The sequence below is a fragment of the Cyrtonyx montezumae genome, unplaced genomic scaffold (genome assembly GCF_038088225.1).
Source record: "Cyrtonyx montezumae isolate F1298 unplaced genomic scaffold, pur_monq_1.0 scaffold_18, whole genome shotgun sequence".
Taxonomy (NCBI): Eukaryota; Metazoa; Chordata; class Aves; order Galliformes; family Odontophoridae; genus Cyrtonyx; species Cyrtonyx montezumae.
This window is the reverse complement of record NW_027071914.1, coordinates 9,902,468-9,920,349: the sequence shown is the minus strand read 5'-3', so window position 1 is coordinate 9,920,349 and position 17,882 is coordinate 9,902,468. Positions and strand designations below refer to the sequence as shown.

At 62.0% G+C, this 17,882-nt stretch overlaps 2 protein-coding genes across 2 annotated transcripts; one reads left to right on the top strand and one right to left on the bottom strand.

Annotated features, from left to right (window-relative positions):
- The first annotated feature begins 5,907 nt into the window (after positions 1-5,907).
- Positions 5,908-14,025, top strand: CDHR2 (cadherin related family member 2). Its single transcript, XM_065734642.1, has 32 exons — positions 5,908-5,984; positions 6,363-6,441; positions 6,636-6,701; positions 6,774-6,916; positions 7,022-7,075; positions 7,199-7,288; positions 7,692-7,781; positions 7,859-7,981; positions 8,069-8,212; positions 8,286-8,361; positions 8,468-8,574; positions 8,649-8,876; positions 8,953-9,108; positions 9,271-9,438; positions 9,586-9,647; positions 9,732-9,972; positions 10,055-10,291; positions 10,457-10,526; positions 10,609-11,223; positions 11,466-11,537; positions 11,786-11,835; positions 11,924-12,075; positions 12,287-12,389; positions 12,467-12,555; positions 12,635-12,709; positions 12,795-12,872; positions 12,950-13,010; positions 13,113-13,237; positions 13,312-13,422; positions 13,515-13,592; positions 13,682-13,742; positions 13,890-14,025. Exons 2-32 carry the CDS (start codon positions 6,396-6,398, stop codon positions 14,007-14,009), a joined length of 3,891 nt encoding a protein of 1,296 aa, XP_065590714.1. The 5' UTR covers positions 5,908-5,984; positions 6,363-6,395; the 3' UTR covers positions 14,010-14,025.
- Positions 14,026-15,403: 1,378 nt separating this feature from the next.
- On the bottom strand, positions 15,404-16,412 carry GPRIN1 (G protein regulated inducer of neurite outgrowth 1). The gene has a single exon (XM_065735064.1). The coding sequence runs from the start codon at positions 16,410-16,412 to the stop codon at positions 15,507-15,509; it is 906 nt and encodes a 301-aa protein (XP_065591136.1). The 3' UTR covers positions 15,404-15,506.
- Positions 16,413-17,882: the final 1,470 nt, after the last annotated feature.

Sequence of the window (17,882 nt, the reverse complement as noted above, 5' to 3'; positions counted from 1 at the left end):
CAAATCCTCCCCCCTCCCCACTGTCTGCAAAACAAGCAATAACAACTGATACCAAGCACCAAGGAGTTCCCAGCCTTCAGGCAAGGACAGCAGTATTGCCACACTATCCACAACCCGATCGAGACCAGATGACGTAGGACACCCCAACATCAGCAGCTGCTGCATGGTGAGGTGCTTCCCTGCTGGGGAGAGGAGCTCCCTCCCCGCTTTGCACACCTTGGTGGAGCTGAGTTCGCTGGCAGGGGAGGCAAGGACGCCTTCGCTGCGATCGCACACCACCCACTCACACCCCCGGGCTGCCAGCACTCCCATCAAACGCCTCCAGCCACACGCACGGAGACGCTGACATGAGGAGCGAGGAGCTGCACAGGCAGCGGAACTGATAACACCCAGTTTCCTGTCGATCTCTCTCCCACGTGGATTCTCTGATGTCTAATAGCAAGGCTGAGCTGCAGTGCAGAGGGAGGACTAGCAGCCTCTTCCTCCCCAGACCTTTGAGATAGCTGCTGCACTGCTGATCTTAACTGAAACCAGCCAGCAAGTTCAAAGCAGAGAGAAGACTCACAAATAAACAGTAAGCTTGCACAAGCCTTCATTTCCTCAGGACAGGAATCTGCACATATCTCCACCTTTCTTCATTTGCCCTAGAAACAGCTGCACGACCTAAGCAGCGTGACCAGAGAGCTGTGGTGCAGCAGCTCAGGTACCTCTGTAGCACAGCAGCATCCAGCCCTAGCTCAGCCCGAGGGGTGCTCCAGCCCGAGCAGCTGTCAGAAGGCGTTCAGCAGATTGTGGTGGCCCCCTCCCATGGCCACAAGCACAGTGAACCACATTCACCTCCGTCTCCTTTCATCCTGCCGCAGGCAGTCCCACAGTTCAGCTGCACATGGGTGGGGGGGGGAAGGAGGGAGAAGAGCCAGCACTTCCACATTCATCCCAAGCCCTGCCACCTGGGCAGCCTCCAGGCCTTGCCACTCCTTCCCTCCAAAGGGCACAATGCTTCAAGACTCTCCTCCGCTTTGCCCTTCGCATATTTACTCTCCATTCATACAGCTCTGCCTCAAAGCAGAGACCCCACCTCCCTCAGGCCAGAGCCATCCGAGGGAGCAGGGGTACAGCCAGCATCCCCCATGAGCATCCCACCCAGCCTCCACACTGCATACCCTGTGCCAAGGGGCAGCCTCCAGACAGCTCCCTGCTGCTTCGCTGCTGGACGCAGGCCGGACCGCTCCTGCTGCCCTTCTGCTGCTGGCAGCTGTGCCTGGCTAAAGGACACAGGCAGAGCCAGAGCTGGTGGATGGCAGCGAGCAATTCAGCAGCACCGAGTGCCTCCTGAACGCACGGGTGACAGCCAGGAAGTTGGGTTGGGTGCTTTGTTTTGCATTTTAGGAAGCCTGCAGGGACACCAACAACCTGCAACGGTCATTTTCAGAAAGGAGCTCAGAGAAATTCACAGTCTGCAGCCACTGTTTGCCCTTTTTTGTCCTTGATTTAAAATCTGCCAGAGGTCTGCTTTCAAGAAGCACTGAAACAGGCACTGACCACCGCCTTCAGCCCGAAGGAAGTTTGCTGCCATACCTCCCCAGTACATCATTCACAGAAAACCCCGCACCAGTGCCTGGGGATAGTTTTAAAAGGGAAAAAAAACCCACCATGATTTCCAAGCTGACAGCCCCTGTGCACAAAGCACGACTGTGCAGTGACAACAGAGCAGCCTGGGGCACAGGAGCTGGCTGACCTCTGCTACAGCTCTCGCCGGCAGATTTTTATTGTTCACCACTCGCCCAAAGCGCAGGCACACAGAGAAAAGCAACTCAGGCACTCGGATCAAAAAGCAAACGCGGCCGGGGAGCTGCACCGGCACAGCAGGGAAAAGGCAAAGCTGCTGGAGGGAAGCAGGCTCCACACCGCCTGGCCAGGGGAGGAAGAACCGCAGCCAAGCCCCTTCCTGGAGCCACAGCGCGAGGTGCTGGAGCCTGCGGGCACCTCGAGGCAGGCTCAGCCCTGAGCAGGCACTTCCCTGCACACAGCACGGCCAGCCCCCCTGCTCTGTGTGTGTGTGCTCTCTGCACACTGCTCTTTGGGGTAGCCAAGGGAAGTCCAGGGCTTTGTTCCTGCCACTGGTGAGGCCGCAGCTGGAAAACAAGGCTCCTGAGGTGTGCTGTGGGCAGTGCTCTCCTCACTCTCGCCTCGCACACAGCCAAGCAGGGAGCACCTTGCTCTAGGACACCTGGTTGAGCAAATCCACCGGCCAACCTCTCCTCTAGCATAAGGCAGGTGACAAGCCACAATTCCTGCCTGAACAGGGAGCCAAGGGACGGTGGGAAGACGCCGTGTGCCGGCTCTTCGCTTCGGGGATGAAAACCCAACAGCATCAAAACCGTCCGCGCTGCCGGCAGCCCAGCCGTGCCCCGCGGCCACGCTCACGTGACTGCGAAGTGGATGCACACGGTAGGAGTGGCTGTAGTGACAGCGTTACCGCTCGTGTCGGACACACATCTAAGCCCCAGCAAATCCCAGTGCTCTGCAGCGCTCATTTACAAACCCCACACGCTCCGCACAGGTACAGAGGCTTCAGCAAGAGCTCAGTGCCCGTGGCCTGATGGAACAGCCAGCACGTGGCTCTGGGAACCCCCGATGTCCGAGGGTGTGCCTGTGCCATGCCCGGGGCAGAGTCCTGGTTCAAGCCAGGAGCCCACCCTGCCACACCACCACTCTGCGGTGTCAGTGTGCTCCTGCCCCAGGGACACTCACGCGGGGTTAAGGGGACACCTGACAGGATCAGCGAGACCTCACCCTATCCCGCTCTGCTTCCTATGGCTTTATCCAGGACTTTACCAACAGCACACACCTGGATGCAATGCCACAAGCCAAAGCCGAGGCCCTACCTGCCTGGCTGTTACTTCACTCTTCTAACAGGTCCATAAACCAGGGATAATTAAATCTCCCCTAAACTCTCTGGCATTTAAAATAAAAATCCATAGTCCCTATTTCATTAGCTGGCTCTGGGTTTTACAGTTTGATCAATTCCCCCCGCAGAGCCCCAGTCCCAGGCAGGCAGACGCAAACACACAGCGAGCAGCTTCCACTGTGCAAATCAATGGGGATTCGCAAAGTCTCCTCTCCCTGCTCTTTGTTCTGCACTCGCCGAGCGGGAGCCATGCAGTGCATCAGGTAGGGGCGGGAACATTGCTTCCAGAGGCCAGACCAAGTGTGTGGCACAGCTCCCTCCAGCATGGGGACAACCAGCAGAGGCCACACAAACGTAGCCCCAACCCTGAAGGCAAGGCAACAGTATGAGCAGCACCACTCCTCTCGCTAAGGGCCAAGTGGGACAAGGCCCAGCTCCAGCAGCCAGAAAGTGGCAGCTGCTCTCACCTCTCCTGCAAGAAGCAGCAGAAACCGAGTGCTGGGAGCTGAGTGCTCAGCTCACCATTTCCTGCCCTTCCCGTCCCCCAGGCTCTCCCCCTCATCAGCGTGCCGGGCCACAGCCAGAGCAGCCAGGGCTCCAGATGGCTCCACCGCCCCATGAGCCACTCCCGTGGGCACAGCAGGGAGCTGCTGGCTGCCGGCAGATGGAGGCACCTCAGCCGGAGCCTCACAGACAGCACCCGCCTCCCACTCCACACACTGGGCCGAAGGATGCTGTCCCCCCAGGCTGCAGGGGTCCCCTCATTCGAGCATAGGGACGTGCAGGGCTGCAGCTCACCGTCACTCGAGGTCGGCGAGCAGAGCTCGGCTCCCACCGCCCGGCTGCCTTCAAAGCAAACACCCAAAGGTGACAAACAAAGGCACCCGGCAGGCACTCCGCATTAGCAGTATTTTTAGACGCCGCTCTGGAGCCGGCCTTATTATTTTCATTGCAACGTGCATAATTACCCACCATGCACCGCAGTGACATCAGGCAGCAGCCTGCTCCCCTCGACAGCCGCCGCGGCCGCTGCTCCTCCTCCTCCTCCTCCTCCCGCTGCTGCTCCCGGGGCTCCGGCCTTACCCCACGCACAGCACGGGGACGCGGGAACCGCGCACCCCAGGGATGCGGCGCCCTGGGCCGGAGCCGAAGCGGCTCCAGGTGGCGGCACAGGGAGCGGGGCCTCGCAGAGCTCGCGGCCGGGCACTCCGGGGCGCTGCCAGAACGCAGCGGGGCGGCTCACGGCTGCGGACACCCCGGCGGTGCCCGGCCCGCTTCGGCCGCCCGCACGGCCCAGCTCCCCGCAGCGCTCCCGCGGAGCTCGGCCCGCAGCCGTGCCCTCCCCGCACCGCCTCGACCCCGCGGTTGGGGACTGCCAGGCACCGCCGCCCCACGCGCGGGGCCGCGCTCCGGACCCCGTTCCCACTCGCAACCTCCTCGGCAGCTCCGCCGCTGCCCCCGCTCCGCTCGAGGTCGGGCGATACGGACGGGGCGCTCCCGGAGCACAGAGCCCGGCCCGGCTCGAGGAGCCCCGAGGGCGGCCCCGCTTCCACCTCGCGGGGCTCGGCCCGGCCGGAACGCCCTCGCGGTACCGGGGCCGCGCCCCCTCCCCCACCCCCCGGCGCACCGCCGCGGCCCTGCCCCGCTCCGCCACCCCCCGCCGGCTCCGGGCCCAGCACCGCGCCCCGGACCTACCGGCGACGCCGCTCGCGGGCCGCTCGGTGCCTGCCCCGGCCGCGCTCCGGGCTCAGCCCGCTCGCATGGCGCGGCGGCCGGGCCCGCCGGGCTCGGTGTCCGTCCCGGTGCCGCTCGCGCTCCGGCCTCGGCCCCGCCTCGTGGCGCCCCCGCGCTCCCGCCCCGATGGAACCGGCCGCCCCCCCGCGCAGCGCCGATGTGGGCGCGTCCGCTCCCGTCCCAGCGCCGTACTGCGCCCAAGAGCGGCGCGGCCGAAACGCGGAGCGCGCCGTAACGCTCCGAGCGGCGGCGCACAGCGCGGAATGGGGACGGGGAGAGGGGCGGGGACGGGATGGTGGGTGGGGACGGAGATGGGAATAGCGGTGGGAATGGTGAACCTGGGGAGAGATGGGGAGCTGAGAGGGAGGGAGCGGAGACGGGGATGGGGAGAGGGAGGTAGATGGAAACGGGAGCGGGGGTGGGTTCGGGAATGGGGATGGGGACAGAGATGGAGTTGGGAATAGGATGGGGACTTGGATGGGGGTGCGGATGGAGGTGCTGAGGACGCCCCACGCCAACCGTTGGAAGGTTTGGGGATGTCCTGGGACAGTCCTGGAGGTTTTGCAGTGGGATTGCACTAGGGGCTATTCTGGAACAGCCCTCGAGAGTTTCACCCCTGTCCTGGCCCTTGGCATGGGGTGGAGCAGGGCTTTGGAGCTGGCTGGGCATCCTGAGGTGTGCAGAGCTGTGTGGACACCCAGACCCCTCATGTCCTCCCTGGTACATATGGATGAAGGGGGCCAGGCAGGAGGTCCTGCAGTGCCAGAACAGGCTGTGTCTGTGTCCGTCCTCCCACCCCCCACGCTCACATCCCAGTCCTCTTCTGCATGAGCAGAGCCACACAATCCACCCTTGTCCCCAGCAGGGCCGAAGTAGGTCAGGGAGGGAGAGCTGAGCTCTCTGGGTCCCCCAGGGGAGGGAACCTCACAGCAGGGGATGCGCAGGGCCCCAGCAGGAGCTCCACTGGGTCGGTGCCCACCTGTGTCCTGGTGAGACCCCGCTGTCCCCATCCCAAGGGATGCCAGGCAGTTCCCCAGCCCCTCTCCAGTCCCCTGAGTTTAGGGTCCCCCTGCAGCCCCACAGGCAGAGTCCTCAGGGTGCGGTTTGGGGTGGATGAGCCACAGGGATGGTCCCCAGCATGAGAGGCTGGAGCTGGGGAGGAGGCACCGGGCTGAGTCTTGCTGACAAGAAACAGGGAGGAGAAGGGAAAGCAGTTTCTCACTCCTTAATTGAGTTAATCATTGATGAACTTGTTTACCGCAGGAGTCAAAGTTCTGTGGTGGTGTCAGGGTGCGAGCACAGTGTAACTGCCGGCAGCATCCCGGCGAGGCGGCTGCAGGTAAGGGATACCCGCACGGCCATGGTCCCACCACAGGCACTGCGGTCTGGGCTTGGGGCAGGGGAATGTCTGCTGGAGGGGGTGAGCTGTGGGGCTGGCTGTGGGCTGTGATATAAGAGAGGGGGATGCTCTGGGGTGTCACAGCTCACTCTGGAGCTCCAAGTGGGGTGTGGGGTGATCCAGAGTGATGCAGTCTCCAGTCTTGCCCAGGAGCAGGTCCTGGGATCCCCAAATAGCCCTGCGGCCACCAGAACCTACAGACCAACCCTTGTCTCCCCACCATGTCCCCATGGGACCTATTCCCCTGTGGACCACAGTCTCATCCCAGGCTCTCCCAGTGGACACAGTGTTTGGGCTCACTTTTCTCTTCTTTTCCAGTTTCTCTTCTGTGTGCCGCAGGCTCTGAGCAGGATGGCATGGCACCCGCTGCTGCTGTTTCCCTTCCTTGTGGCAGCAGGTGAGGACTTTGCCCGGTGCAGGCCTGGGTTGCAGGGAAGCATCAGGGATGCTTTCAGCCCCATCCCGTTTCCCTGGGAGCACCTATGAGCTCCAAAAAGGGCACTGTGGGTTGAGCAGTGGGAAAAGCACCACAGGGAAGGGTGAGGAGCGGGAGATGGGTTCCCCTGCACTCAGCTCATGCTCCCCCTGCAGCTTCAGGCAACACAGCACCCTTCTTCAACATGACCATCGTGTACGTGAGCGAGGACCTGCAGATAGGTGAGGGGCGGCCGTGGGGAGGCTGAGGGGGGTGGGGACAGAACCTGGGGCTGACGCTGCCCTTGTTCCCAGGCGAGGTTGCTTTCCAGCTGACGGCCTTTGACACAGACGGGGATAAGCTCAGCTACAGCATCTCTGGGACAGATTCCTTCTACTTCAGTGTTGCTGATGCAGAGACAGGCGTGGTGACACTGAGGAGCCTGCTGGACCGTGAGGTGAGGGCAGGGACTGGGTGCTGGGGCTATGGAAATGGATGGCAGAGTCCTCGGACTCATTCTGAGCTCTACGTGCCCTGACCAAGCCCTGTTTTATCTCCCCAGTCCCAGGCCAGGCTCACCATCTTAGTCGCCGTGTCTGACGGGATTAATGAAGCGGTGAGTGCTCAGGACAGGGAGTGCAGCAGGCTCTCAGTGGGGCTGGTGATGATGCTCAATGGGGTTTTGCTTAGGGGGCAATGCTGGCTGGCTCCTTGTCTCTCACCCAACCTCATCCCATAGGTCACCAAGCGCTTGACCATCATCGTGGAGGACTGTAATGACAACGCACCGGTCTTCCAGAACCTGCCCTATGATACCTCTGTCCTTGAGGTAACTTCCTGGGACCTGGCACCCCATGGGCAGTTGTTTCCCATGGCATGGGTGTGCCTGGTGACAACAGGCAGTTGTGTGGTGACAGCATGCAGTGACGCTGTGCCTGGGCGTGTGATTGCGGTGTGCAGTGATGGTATTCCTGGCAGACATATCAGTGCCAGTAGGGCCAATGCCTGCTGGGACTCTGCCCTCACCAGGGAGGGGCCCGTGGGGCTGCTCAGCCTGGGACAGGGCAAGGCTGACTCAGGGTACAGACTGGGATTGTGGCTGTGGCACTTAGTGAAGTGAATCCCTTGCTCATGGGGAGCCCTGGGTCCCAAGTAGGGTTGGGAGGGGCCAGGCTCAGCACCCTAACCCTGCTGTCTCATGTAATGCCACCACCGCCTGTTTGTGCACCCAGAATACGACAGCGGGCAGCATCATCTACACCGTGTTTGCCAATGACTCTGACACTGGGACTGCTGCCAGAGTCAGCTACAGCATCCAGGAGGTGAGCACCGCAGTTCTGTGTGGTGGGGGCTCCCCATGGGCCAGGTCTGGTGACGTGGGGCAACGTCTCTTGTTCAGGTGATCCCAGACACCACGAAGAACCACCAGCTCTTCTACATCCTGTTCAATGGAAGCGTGGTGCTGAACGGCTCACTGGACTACACCATGAACACCTTCTTCCAGCTGAAGATCCTTGCCCAGGTGGGGGACATCTTGCCCAGGTGGGGGCAGTGGGTTGTGGAGTGTCGGGGAAGGGTGACATGGGACTGATGGGTGCTGTGCCCCCAGGATGGTGGAGGGCCACTGCGTGGGGAGACGGTCATCCAGAACAGCACCACTTACCTGTCCATCACCGTCACCGATGTGCCCAACCTGGACCCGCGGTTCCTCAACGAGCCCTACTCCGGCTCTGTGCCCGAGGGCTGCCCACTGGTGAGCATCCCAACCCACTGCAGTGGTGCTGGAGGTGTTCCCGGGCTGTGCCCTGATGGCTGTGTCCCCACAGGGCACCACAGTGCTGACCGTCACCGCCATGGACAGAGACACAGGGGTGAATGATGAGATCTCTTACAGCTTCATCAGTGAGCAAGGGGGCACGGGGTGGGGTGGGCACTCAGGGGATTGCATCTGGGCTCCAGCAGCCAGCAGCCCTCCACATGGCTGAACTTGGTCCCTGCTCTCCCCTAGATGCCAGCGTCCCCTTTGCCATCAGCGCCACAACGGGCACCATCACCGTCAGCCAGCTGCTGGACCGCGAGCAGCTCCCGAGCGAGGAGGTGCTGCTGGAAGTCAGGGTGAGTGGGACAGCATGAGACCCCCATTCATTTCCTCACTCTGAATGGCCTGACCTACTCCTCCCCCTGCACAGGCACGTGAGAAAAACCTGGACATCTATGGCAACGTGGCCCAGGCCACCACACTGGTCACAGTGTTGGTGACTGATGTCAATGACAACAAGCCTCAGTTCTACCAATGTTCCCTCTCCAACTGCGACTTCATCCACACCCAGAGCAACTTCACAGGGAGCATTGTTGAGCACTCCTCCTCCAAAGTGCCCGTGTCCAACCTCAACATTGTCGCACATGACCCAGACAAGGTGGGAGCCCAGCCCTGGGGCTGTGCTGCTGTCCCACTGCTCCACCACCCTTACCCCGTGTTCATCTCCCCAACAGGGCATCAACAGCACTTTTGAGCTGTACCTGCAGGGTGCAAGTGCCAGCGCCTTCTCTGTCTCCCCCACGAGAATTGCAGGCACGGGGGAGGTGCAGATCCTCGTGCAAGACCCATTTGCTGTGGATTATGAGATAACCCATGTCATGGTGGTGCAGGTGGGTCCCTGCTTCCCGCATGCCTGAGAACACAACCCTTCCCCTGCAAGGGCAAGGGCAGAGCATGGCTTTGCCTCAACAACTTGTTTGGTTTAGAGGAGCTGGGCCAGATGGGACAGCTCTCTCTACTTGGGGACCCATGCAAGACACTTCACCCCACAGCTCATTGCTAACGACACAGGGAACCCCACAGACTGCTGCTCCACAGCCACCGTGACCATCGACCTCATCGACACCAATGACCACACCCCTGAGTTCCCACAGAGCACCTACAGCCTGAGTGTGAAGGAGAACAGCCCTGATGGCACCGTCATTGCCACCAACATCACGGTCAGGACAGGGTGCAGCTCATGTCCCCTGGGCAGTCACACTGGCGTCACCCTTGGAGCCACCTTTTGGGGTGCTCGTTGCCCTCACCCAGTGCATCACATTCATCACTGAAGCAGATTCTCCTGATGTTTCCTGCTCTCTTTTTAGGCTTATGATCCAGATAGTGGTGCTGGAGGCCAGATCACCTACCAGCTGGTCACGGAGAGCATGTACGTGGGGCACAGCTGCTGGGGGGCTGTGGGTGCTGCCTGCCCCAGGCTGGTGCCCCAGTGATGGGCCTGTGTGTGCTGCAGCCAGGAAATCTTCATGGTGAATGCCACAAGCGGGGCGGTGCTGGTGAGGAATGGATCTCTCTTGGACCGTGAGATGCGCTCTATGTACTACGCCAACCTGCAAGCCAAGGATGGGGGTAACAGGGTGGGCATCACACAGCTGGAGATCACGGTGCTGGATGAGAATGACAACGCGCCCATCATCATCGGCTCCTACTTCATCTCCGTGGAAGAGGGGCAGAACGTCAGCACACAGATCAGGGTGAGCTCCACGAGGAAAGCAGTCAAGGTTTGTCCTGAGCTGTGGACGACCCCGTTCCACCCCCCTGGTGCTCTCTTTCCAGGCCATAGACAATGATGAGGAAGGCACCCCCAACAGCCACCTGGGCTATGAGATCGTGCCAGGGCTGTACAGCGACAACTTCACCATTGACCAGAACACGGGAGATATGCACAGCAACGAGCCACTGGACCGTGAGGCCGTGGACAATGAGGAGGGGCAGATGGTGGTGACAGTGGAGGTGTACGACCATGGGGTGCCACAACAAAGCACGATGGTGAACGTCACCATCACTGTGGCGGTGAGTGCTGGGCACAACCAGACCGGATGCAGAGATGGCACCGTGTCCCCATGTGCACATGTCCCCAGTTGGAGCAGGGAGCAGGTGTCTGTGCTCCTATCCCCTGCCCAATGCCAGGCCCCTATATCCAACACGGTGACACTCACGGGCTATCATCTCCTGCAGGATGTGAATGACAACATGCCCGTGTTCCTCCAACAGTCCTATGAGTTCTCCATCTTTGAAAGCTCTGAAGGTATGAGGAGGGTGGCCAGGCTGCAGGACAAACAGTGCCTGCGGTCAGACAGACAGACGCTGACAGTCTGCCTCACCTGCAGGGTCCTTCGTGGGGGACGTCATGGCCACGGATGCTGACCGGACGGAGATCAACTCCCGCATCTCCTTCCAGCTGGAGAGGAACACCGGCTCCAGCAACTTCCTGATCAGCTCATCCCGCCTGGGGCTGGGCAGATACAGCGGGCGGCTCTCCCTCGACCCTGACATGTCCATAGACTATGACACCATGCAGGAGAAGTTCTTCTCCTTGGTGGTGCTGGCAGAGAACACGGCCGCAGACAATGCAGGCAGTGCTGCCAGCGTCCCAGTGCTGGTCAACATCCTTGATGTCAACGACGAGCCGCCCACCATCCTGACATCCTCGCTGGAAGACGTGAGCGTGAGCGAGAACGGCACGCAGCTGGGCCTGCTCCACACCGTGCTCGCCACCGACCTGGACACCAACCACTCGCTGGTTTTCGAGGAGCTGGAGGTCGCCTGTTATAAGGGTGACATCAGTGCTGGGGTTGTGTGCTGGGACTGGTTTGTGCTGCTGCCCAACGGCTCGGTGCTGGCCAACAGCTTGGACATTGACTACGAGCTGTGTGACATGGTCCAGCTGACCATACGGGTTGAAGACCTCTACACCCAGAAAGGCAGCCAGTACAGCCGGAATGGTACGGGCAGAACCCGCAGCCGGTGTCCACCATGAGCAGGGCGGGGAGGAACATGGCACCTGGAGCTCCTGTTTCCCCAGGGGAGGGCCTCTTTGGGATGGAGGGAGGCTGTCCCCAGCAATTTAGTCCCTTTGGGTTGGAGGGAAGGTGTCCCCAGCTCTTTGGTCCCTGTCACAGGGAGTGTGGCTCCCAGAGAATGCAGAGCAGGGATGACCAGTGCTCTGTGTTTGTGGCTTTGGCAGGAACCCTGAAGATTTGGATCACAGACATTAATGACAACGCACCGATCTTTCTGCCTGTCTCCGGCACCTTCGGTGAGCAGAGGGGCTTAGGATACAGCATCCATGAGCTGCTCTTAGCTGCATGGCTCTGTCCAGCTTCCGAGGCAGCAGAGGGCTGTGAGCAGTGCTGGGTCCGGGCTGGGACAACCCGTTGCTCCCCATGAAGAGCAGCATGAGGTGCTCAGGGCTGCACCTGTGCTGCTGAGCCGTGGGGTGTGCAGGGCATGGAGTCTGCAGCACACTTGCCTGCACAGCACTACAGCTGCACTCTGTCCCCACAGTGGTTGTCCCCGAAATCTCTCCTGTGGACCTGCAAGTGGCTACTGTGAAGGTGAGGAGCTCTGTGCATGCTAATGACTGGGGGGCTGGGTTCACCCATCCCTGCCCACCCATGCTGCTGACATGCTTTGTCTCCACAGGCCACGGACGCTGACTCAGGGCTGGGAGGAGTCATCGTTTTCTCCATCATCAGCACAGTGCTTGTGGAGGAAGATGGGGTCAAGCGGCCCTTTGAGAACCTCTTCAAGGTGGTGACCACAGCTGAGCAGAACACCTACACCGGGAGCATCCAGTAATGCCATGGGGCTGAGCTGAGCTGGGGGTTGTGTGGTGTGGGTCGAGCCCAGTTCTGCTCCTCTGCCATGTGCCAGGGGCACAGACAAGGGATGGGGGGAGGGCATCCCCAGCTCTTCGGTCCCCATCACAGGGACCTGAGCCTACTGGGACGATGAGGCTCTCGGAGGACCCAGCCCCATGGGATGCTGACGTTCCTGTCTCTCCAGGGTGGCCAGCAACCTGGACAGCTCGCTGAAGGGGCAGTACCAGGTGACTGTGGAGGCTCAGGACAGCACGGCACCACAGCACACGGCACAGACCACTCTCAATGTGAGTGTCACCCCATCCCCTCTCAGGAAAAGCCCTGTGCCCCGCTCAGCCCCTCTCACTCCACTGCCCCCACACAGATCTTCACAGTGGACCAGAGCTACCGCATTCACCTGCAGTTTGTGACAACAGTGGACGAAGTGCAGAGCAATTTGGAAAGCATCAAAGTGTATGGGGGCCTGGTAGGGGCTGTGGCTGTGGGTCCTGCTGCTCCCCATGCACACACCTCACCCATAACCCCATTGCAGGGCCCTGACCAGTGCCACTAAAGCGGGGGTCTATGTGGCAGCCATCCGGAGCTATGACGACAGCCGTGCCGCTCGGTGAGTGGGGGTGCTGCAGTGGGATTGGCCATGGGGAGGACACCATGCCCCACAACCTGCTCACCCCCTCCTCCTGTCCCTGCAGGGTGACACCTAAGTCGGTGATGGAGGTGTACTTCGTCTACAGCAATGGCACAGCGCTGGATGTCAACCAGCTGAGCCTGTGGGTGCCGGGGAGGGGGCTGTGTCCCAGCACTGCTGCCCACCTCATTGCTCATCCTGCTTCACTTCCCTTGGCAGGCTCATCCAGGGCGACCCACTGGTCCTGGCCAACCTGGTGAACCTGGGCCTGGCCGTCATCGTGAGTGGGGCTGGGCAAGGGGTGCAGGGACAGGGCACCAGCCCCAGGTGGTTCCTGGGGTCCTCGTGCCTACACAGTGCCCTCAGCCCCACTGTGTACTAGGGCCCCGGTGAGGTGACGGAGCCCAGCAAGGAAAAGGAGATGATCGGCATCATTGCAGGGCTGGCAGCGTTCCTAGTCCTCTTCATCCTTGTCATGACCCTGGCCTTGGTGCTGACCACCAGGAGGTACCATGCACCCACTCTGTGTCCCCATATACCCCTTGTCCCCACATCCCCACCCACCATTGCTATCCCCACAGCTACAAGAGGAAGCTGAGTGCGATGAAGGCTCTCAAAGCGGCCACGACGCTGAGCCCAGCTGTGGTGCAGGGAGCAGGCATCCCCGGCACCAACAAGTACAATGCTGAGAGGTGAGCATGGGCTCCCTGTACATGTCCCAACACTGCTCCCACACGGCTGACCCCACGGGGGTGGTCACTCACTGCCACTCTCCTTTGGCCAGGGCCAACCCCATGCTGAACCTCTCACTGGACCCATCCCATGACCTGGGCTTCCATGAGGAAACCAGCTCGCTGGCGAGGTGAGCTCCAGAGGCAGCCCCAAAGGCCATAGGGCTGCCACTCTGTCTCCTCATGCTGGCACCACCTCTTAACCCTTCCCTTTCTGCAGCATCAATTCCCTGGATGAAAACAAGGTGGATTCACCCAAAGAGGACAATTTCAAGACCAAGGTAGGCAGCAGGGCATCCCACTCCCCTCCGCCCAGCCCCATTCTGCTGTGGTGCACAGACCGCTGGACCCTCGCGTCCCTTTCTCTCCACCTCTGGGAATGGATGGGATGTCCCTGGCCCCACCCCTCTGACTGTGCTCTCTCCCAGAGAAAGAGCCCACATCCCACAGACTCCACTGAGGATGAGGTGCTGGCAGCTGCCCTGAACATGAAGAAGCCCCAAAAAATGGCTTTTGACAACAGTGCCTTCAACACCACCGACCTATGAGCGGCATACGGGGCGCAGAGGGGCCGGAGCGGGACTCGGGCAGCTACTCTGGCAATGTTCAGTGACAGCAATAAACCCATCTCACATGGTGACAGTGTCCCATGGCCACCAGCCCCTTAGTGCTGGCCCCACGGGGTGCTCCCTCTGGAAGGGGGCAGGGGGGTTGAGCTCAGGCTGGAGGGGTTCAGTGTCACCGCAGGGCTCTGTGCCGCCCTGCTGTCTGTCACCCACACATCCCCACAGAGAGCTTTCCGCAACGTTTTATTACCCAACATCTAAATGGACAAGTGTAGTTCTCCCACCCCCTTCCTCCCCCCACCCCCCAAAAAACAAACAAAGAGGAAAACAAAGAAAGTTGGGAATGAAGCTGTAGTGCCGGAGTGGGCTGGTGGGTCATGGGGCTCCCCAGCACCCCAATTTTTGCAGTCTCCTGCAGCTCAGGTGCTCCTGGGGCTCTGTGGGTCCACTCCTGTGCACTGGGTCAGGCGGGGGGGTGAGGAGTGGGGTCCCACAGTTTGGCGTTGACACTGAGGTGCTGCTGGCAGTGGGGTGCTCACCACCACCCCCCCCCCCCCCCCCCCCCGGCACACCGACTTCGCTCCTGGTGCTGCCCCGCAGGGCAGGGATATAGGGACAGTGTTTTGAAAGAGCTGCGGCCCCGCAGGCTGCTGGGGAGGAGGTGGCTGATGGCTCTAAGTGTCTCTTAAAAAGCTCCAAAAATGCAAACACGGTTCAAGAAAAGCCCACCCCCCCCTCCCTCCCTCCCCTGCAAAATCCCAGCGGTAAAAAGTGGCAGCAATTTGCAGCTGGCACGGCCCCAGGGGGGAGCAGCGAGCAAGGCTGGGGGACCCACAGACAGCCAGCCCGAGGGCTCTGCATGCTGCTCACAGAGCGTGGCCAGGAGGCAGCGCAGCTCCTTCCCCACCACCGGGACAAGGACGTTCCCCGTGCTTCAGCTGCACCCAGGGAGGGCTGGGGACCACGGGGACAACCTCCACAAGTGCCTCCAGCTGCAGTGACGGGGACAAGATGAGGTGCTAAGGGATTTGATTTAGTAGTTGGGTAGGGATAGTGATAGGAGAATGGTTGGACTTGATGATCTTGTAGGTCCTTTCCAACCTTATGAACCTATGAACAAGCAGCTGACGGCCCCGAGCAGATGTGCTCCAGCCCCAAAGTCCCTTTGCTGGGCATGGCGGTGGGACACGATGCTGACGTGGTGAGGAGTCTGGTGGGCAGCCTGGGGCTGGTGGCACGGCTGCTGCCCACAAGCCCAGCTCTGAGCCACGGCCATGCTCCCACTCCTTGCACAGAGAGGTGGCACCCATCTCATGTCCCAGGGCTGGGGAGAACCCCAGCAGAGGAGACGCCCCATCCCCACCTGCAGCGCTCCATCACCATCCACCCAGAGCACTGCACGTGGGCAGCGGGCGTCTCGGGACGTGGGGCAGGGACACTTCCCCATGTCCCCTCCATCCCACCAGAGTAGGCAGCAGCTCACTCCATGGCAGGGCCGGCACGGGAGCAGCACCGCGGTCGCCGGACGTTTTGCAGCAGAGCCCGAAAGACACTGGGCTGCCTCTTGGGCTCACCTTTGCGGGGAGCCCCTTTGACAGAGCTGGCGCGAGTGCTCTGCGGGGTGGCCACCGCCTGCCGCCCGTGCTCCTCGATCTGCTTCTCCAGGTGCTTCTGGATGGCCATGCCCAGCACCTCCACCTCCATGGAGGCCCCGTACACCTCCCACGTCATCCCCTTCTCATCCCAGCTCACCTCCCGGATGGGCTCTGGAGCCTCCTCCACCACCCCCTTCACGTGCACCTCAGGGTACGAGGCCTGTGGGGACTTGGCCACCGGTGTCATGGGCCCGGTGGCCACAGAGCGCATCTCCACAGGCATGGACACCTGCATCTCCGCATCCTTCTTGGAAGGCTCCGGGCGTGGGGCAGAGCCCAGCTCTCTCTTAGGGAAAGTGAAGGCAGCAGCTCCACCTGGGGGGCTCATGGGGCTCAATGCCACTGACACCAGGGATGCGCGGCTGTCCACTTGCGTCCCCATGTCCTGCACGCCGGCATCCTGCGGGGGAGTCACCTCAAACGAGTAGGACCCGCAGAGCAGCTTGGCAGTCCGGGGCTGCTGGGTACCCTCGGTGCTCCCGTTGGCTCTGCCCTGCTTCCCAACTCCCTGGGGTTGCTCGGGGTTCTCGGTGACCCCTGTGCCACCCTGGGGCTGCTCCTGGTTTGGCATCAGGGAGGGCAGCTCAGCTCCTGCCGACGGCTCCAGGAATGCCACATGCTTGGCAGGAGCCGGTGTGCTGCCCGCGTCCTTGCTGGGTGCCTTGAGGCAAGGCTCAGGCAGGGGGGGCATGGGGGTGGTCTTCTCCTTCTGGGTGCCCCCTGGCTCCATAGGACCGCAGGCAGGGGCAGTGCCACTGGGTGCCCCGCAGCTCCCTGGTCCTGTTGGCGCTGGCACCTTCTCCACAGTGCCCAGGGCCTCGGGCTCGGCCACGCAGCAGGTCCTCATTGCACGGCTGCCCAGGGCGCAGCCAGAGCTGGGCAAGCACTCACTCACTGGCGGGCAGCCCGAGGAGCTGGCACCGGGCTCACAGGCGTTCTTGGCCTCTTGGCTCAGCAGCTGCAGGGCCTCAGGCTCCCTAGTGCTGCCCATGCCTGGGGAAGGCTTCTCCCATGCTAGTCCTGCAAGAGAAGTGACAGGGTGGTGAGCTGGGCATCGTCAATCACCAACTGCTTCTTGCCATGCCACAGGTGACAACAGGTCTGGCTGTGCCCACAGTGCCCCAGCACAGTGCCCACCCCAGGAAAGGAAGGACAGTGTCAGCTACCTACCACAAAAATAGCTGTCCCCTGGTGCTACCGAGCCACACGTGGGATTCAAGGACTGCTCTGGCTGCTGGGACCACGGGGCTGTGGCCTGGAGACCCTGCACAGGGAGGGAGAGCAGTTGCAGAGCATCCTGTGGTGCCCTGTAAAGCCCTGGGGATGCTCAGCACAGAGTGCCCATCAGGGCCACACATGCAGGTACACAGCCCCGGGCACCCACTGGCCTGCAGGCAGCAGTGAGCAGAGGGGACAGGGGCTGCACAGCGCACTGGAGGCTCTGCCAGGCAGGGTAGGGGGTACCAGCTGGGCACCTTGCCCTGCACAGAGCACCCACACCCGCACGAGGCCACGTGGCACGGGGGACACAAGCCTGTGTAACACAATCAGCTTCAAACAATTCCCCACCCCCTGTGCCTTTCTCCCCATGGAACTCCCCAGTTCCACCCGTGACACCTCCCCTCGGGGCCACGCGGCTGCCAGCCGTCCCAAACCCAGCCTGCGAGCATCCACCCCGGAGCACACGCATGTGCACGCGAGGAGACACGAACACGCGTGTGCGCACCCGCAGGCAGGCGCGCGCACACACACACACACACACACACTCCCGCCTGTTGGCACGGGCACGCAGCCGCCGGCACATGGCTCCGGGCACACACGCTCGTGGACACGCGTGGGCACGCCCCGGCCGAGCCGCGAACAAAGCCGCCCCCACCGCAGCCCCGGAGGGTGGGAGGCGGCGGCCGCTCCCGTCCCGGTGATACCGCCCCGGGGGCTCCGGGAAGGAGCGGAGGAGCCCCGCCACGTGCGCGCCCCGGGGCCGCGGTTACCTACGGCGGCGGCGGCGGCGGCTCCAGCCCGGTCCCGTCCCGCTCCCGTCCCGCTCCGCTCCGGCGCGGTGGCGGTGGCGGAGCATGCGTGGGGCGGCGGCGGCGGCGGGGGCGGTACCGTGCCCCAGGCCGCTCCCCCCGCACCGGCACCCCCAGTCCGCGAGCCCGCACCGGCACCTCCCGCTCCGGTGTTGGGGGCCGGTTGTTCG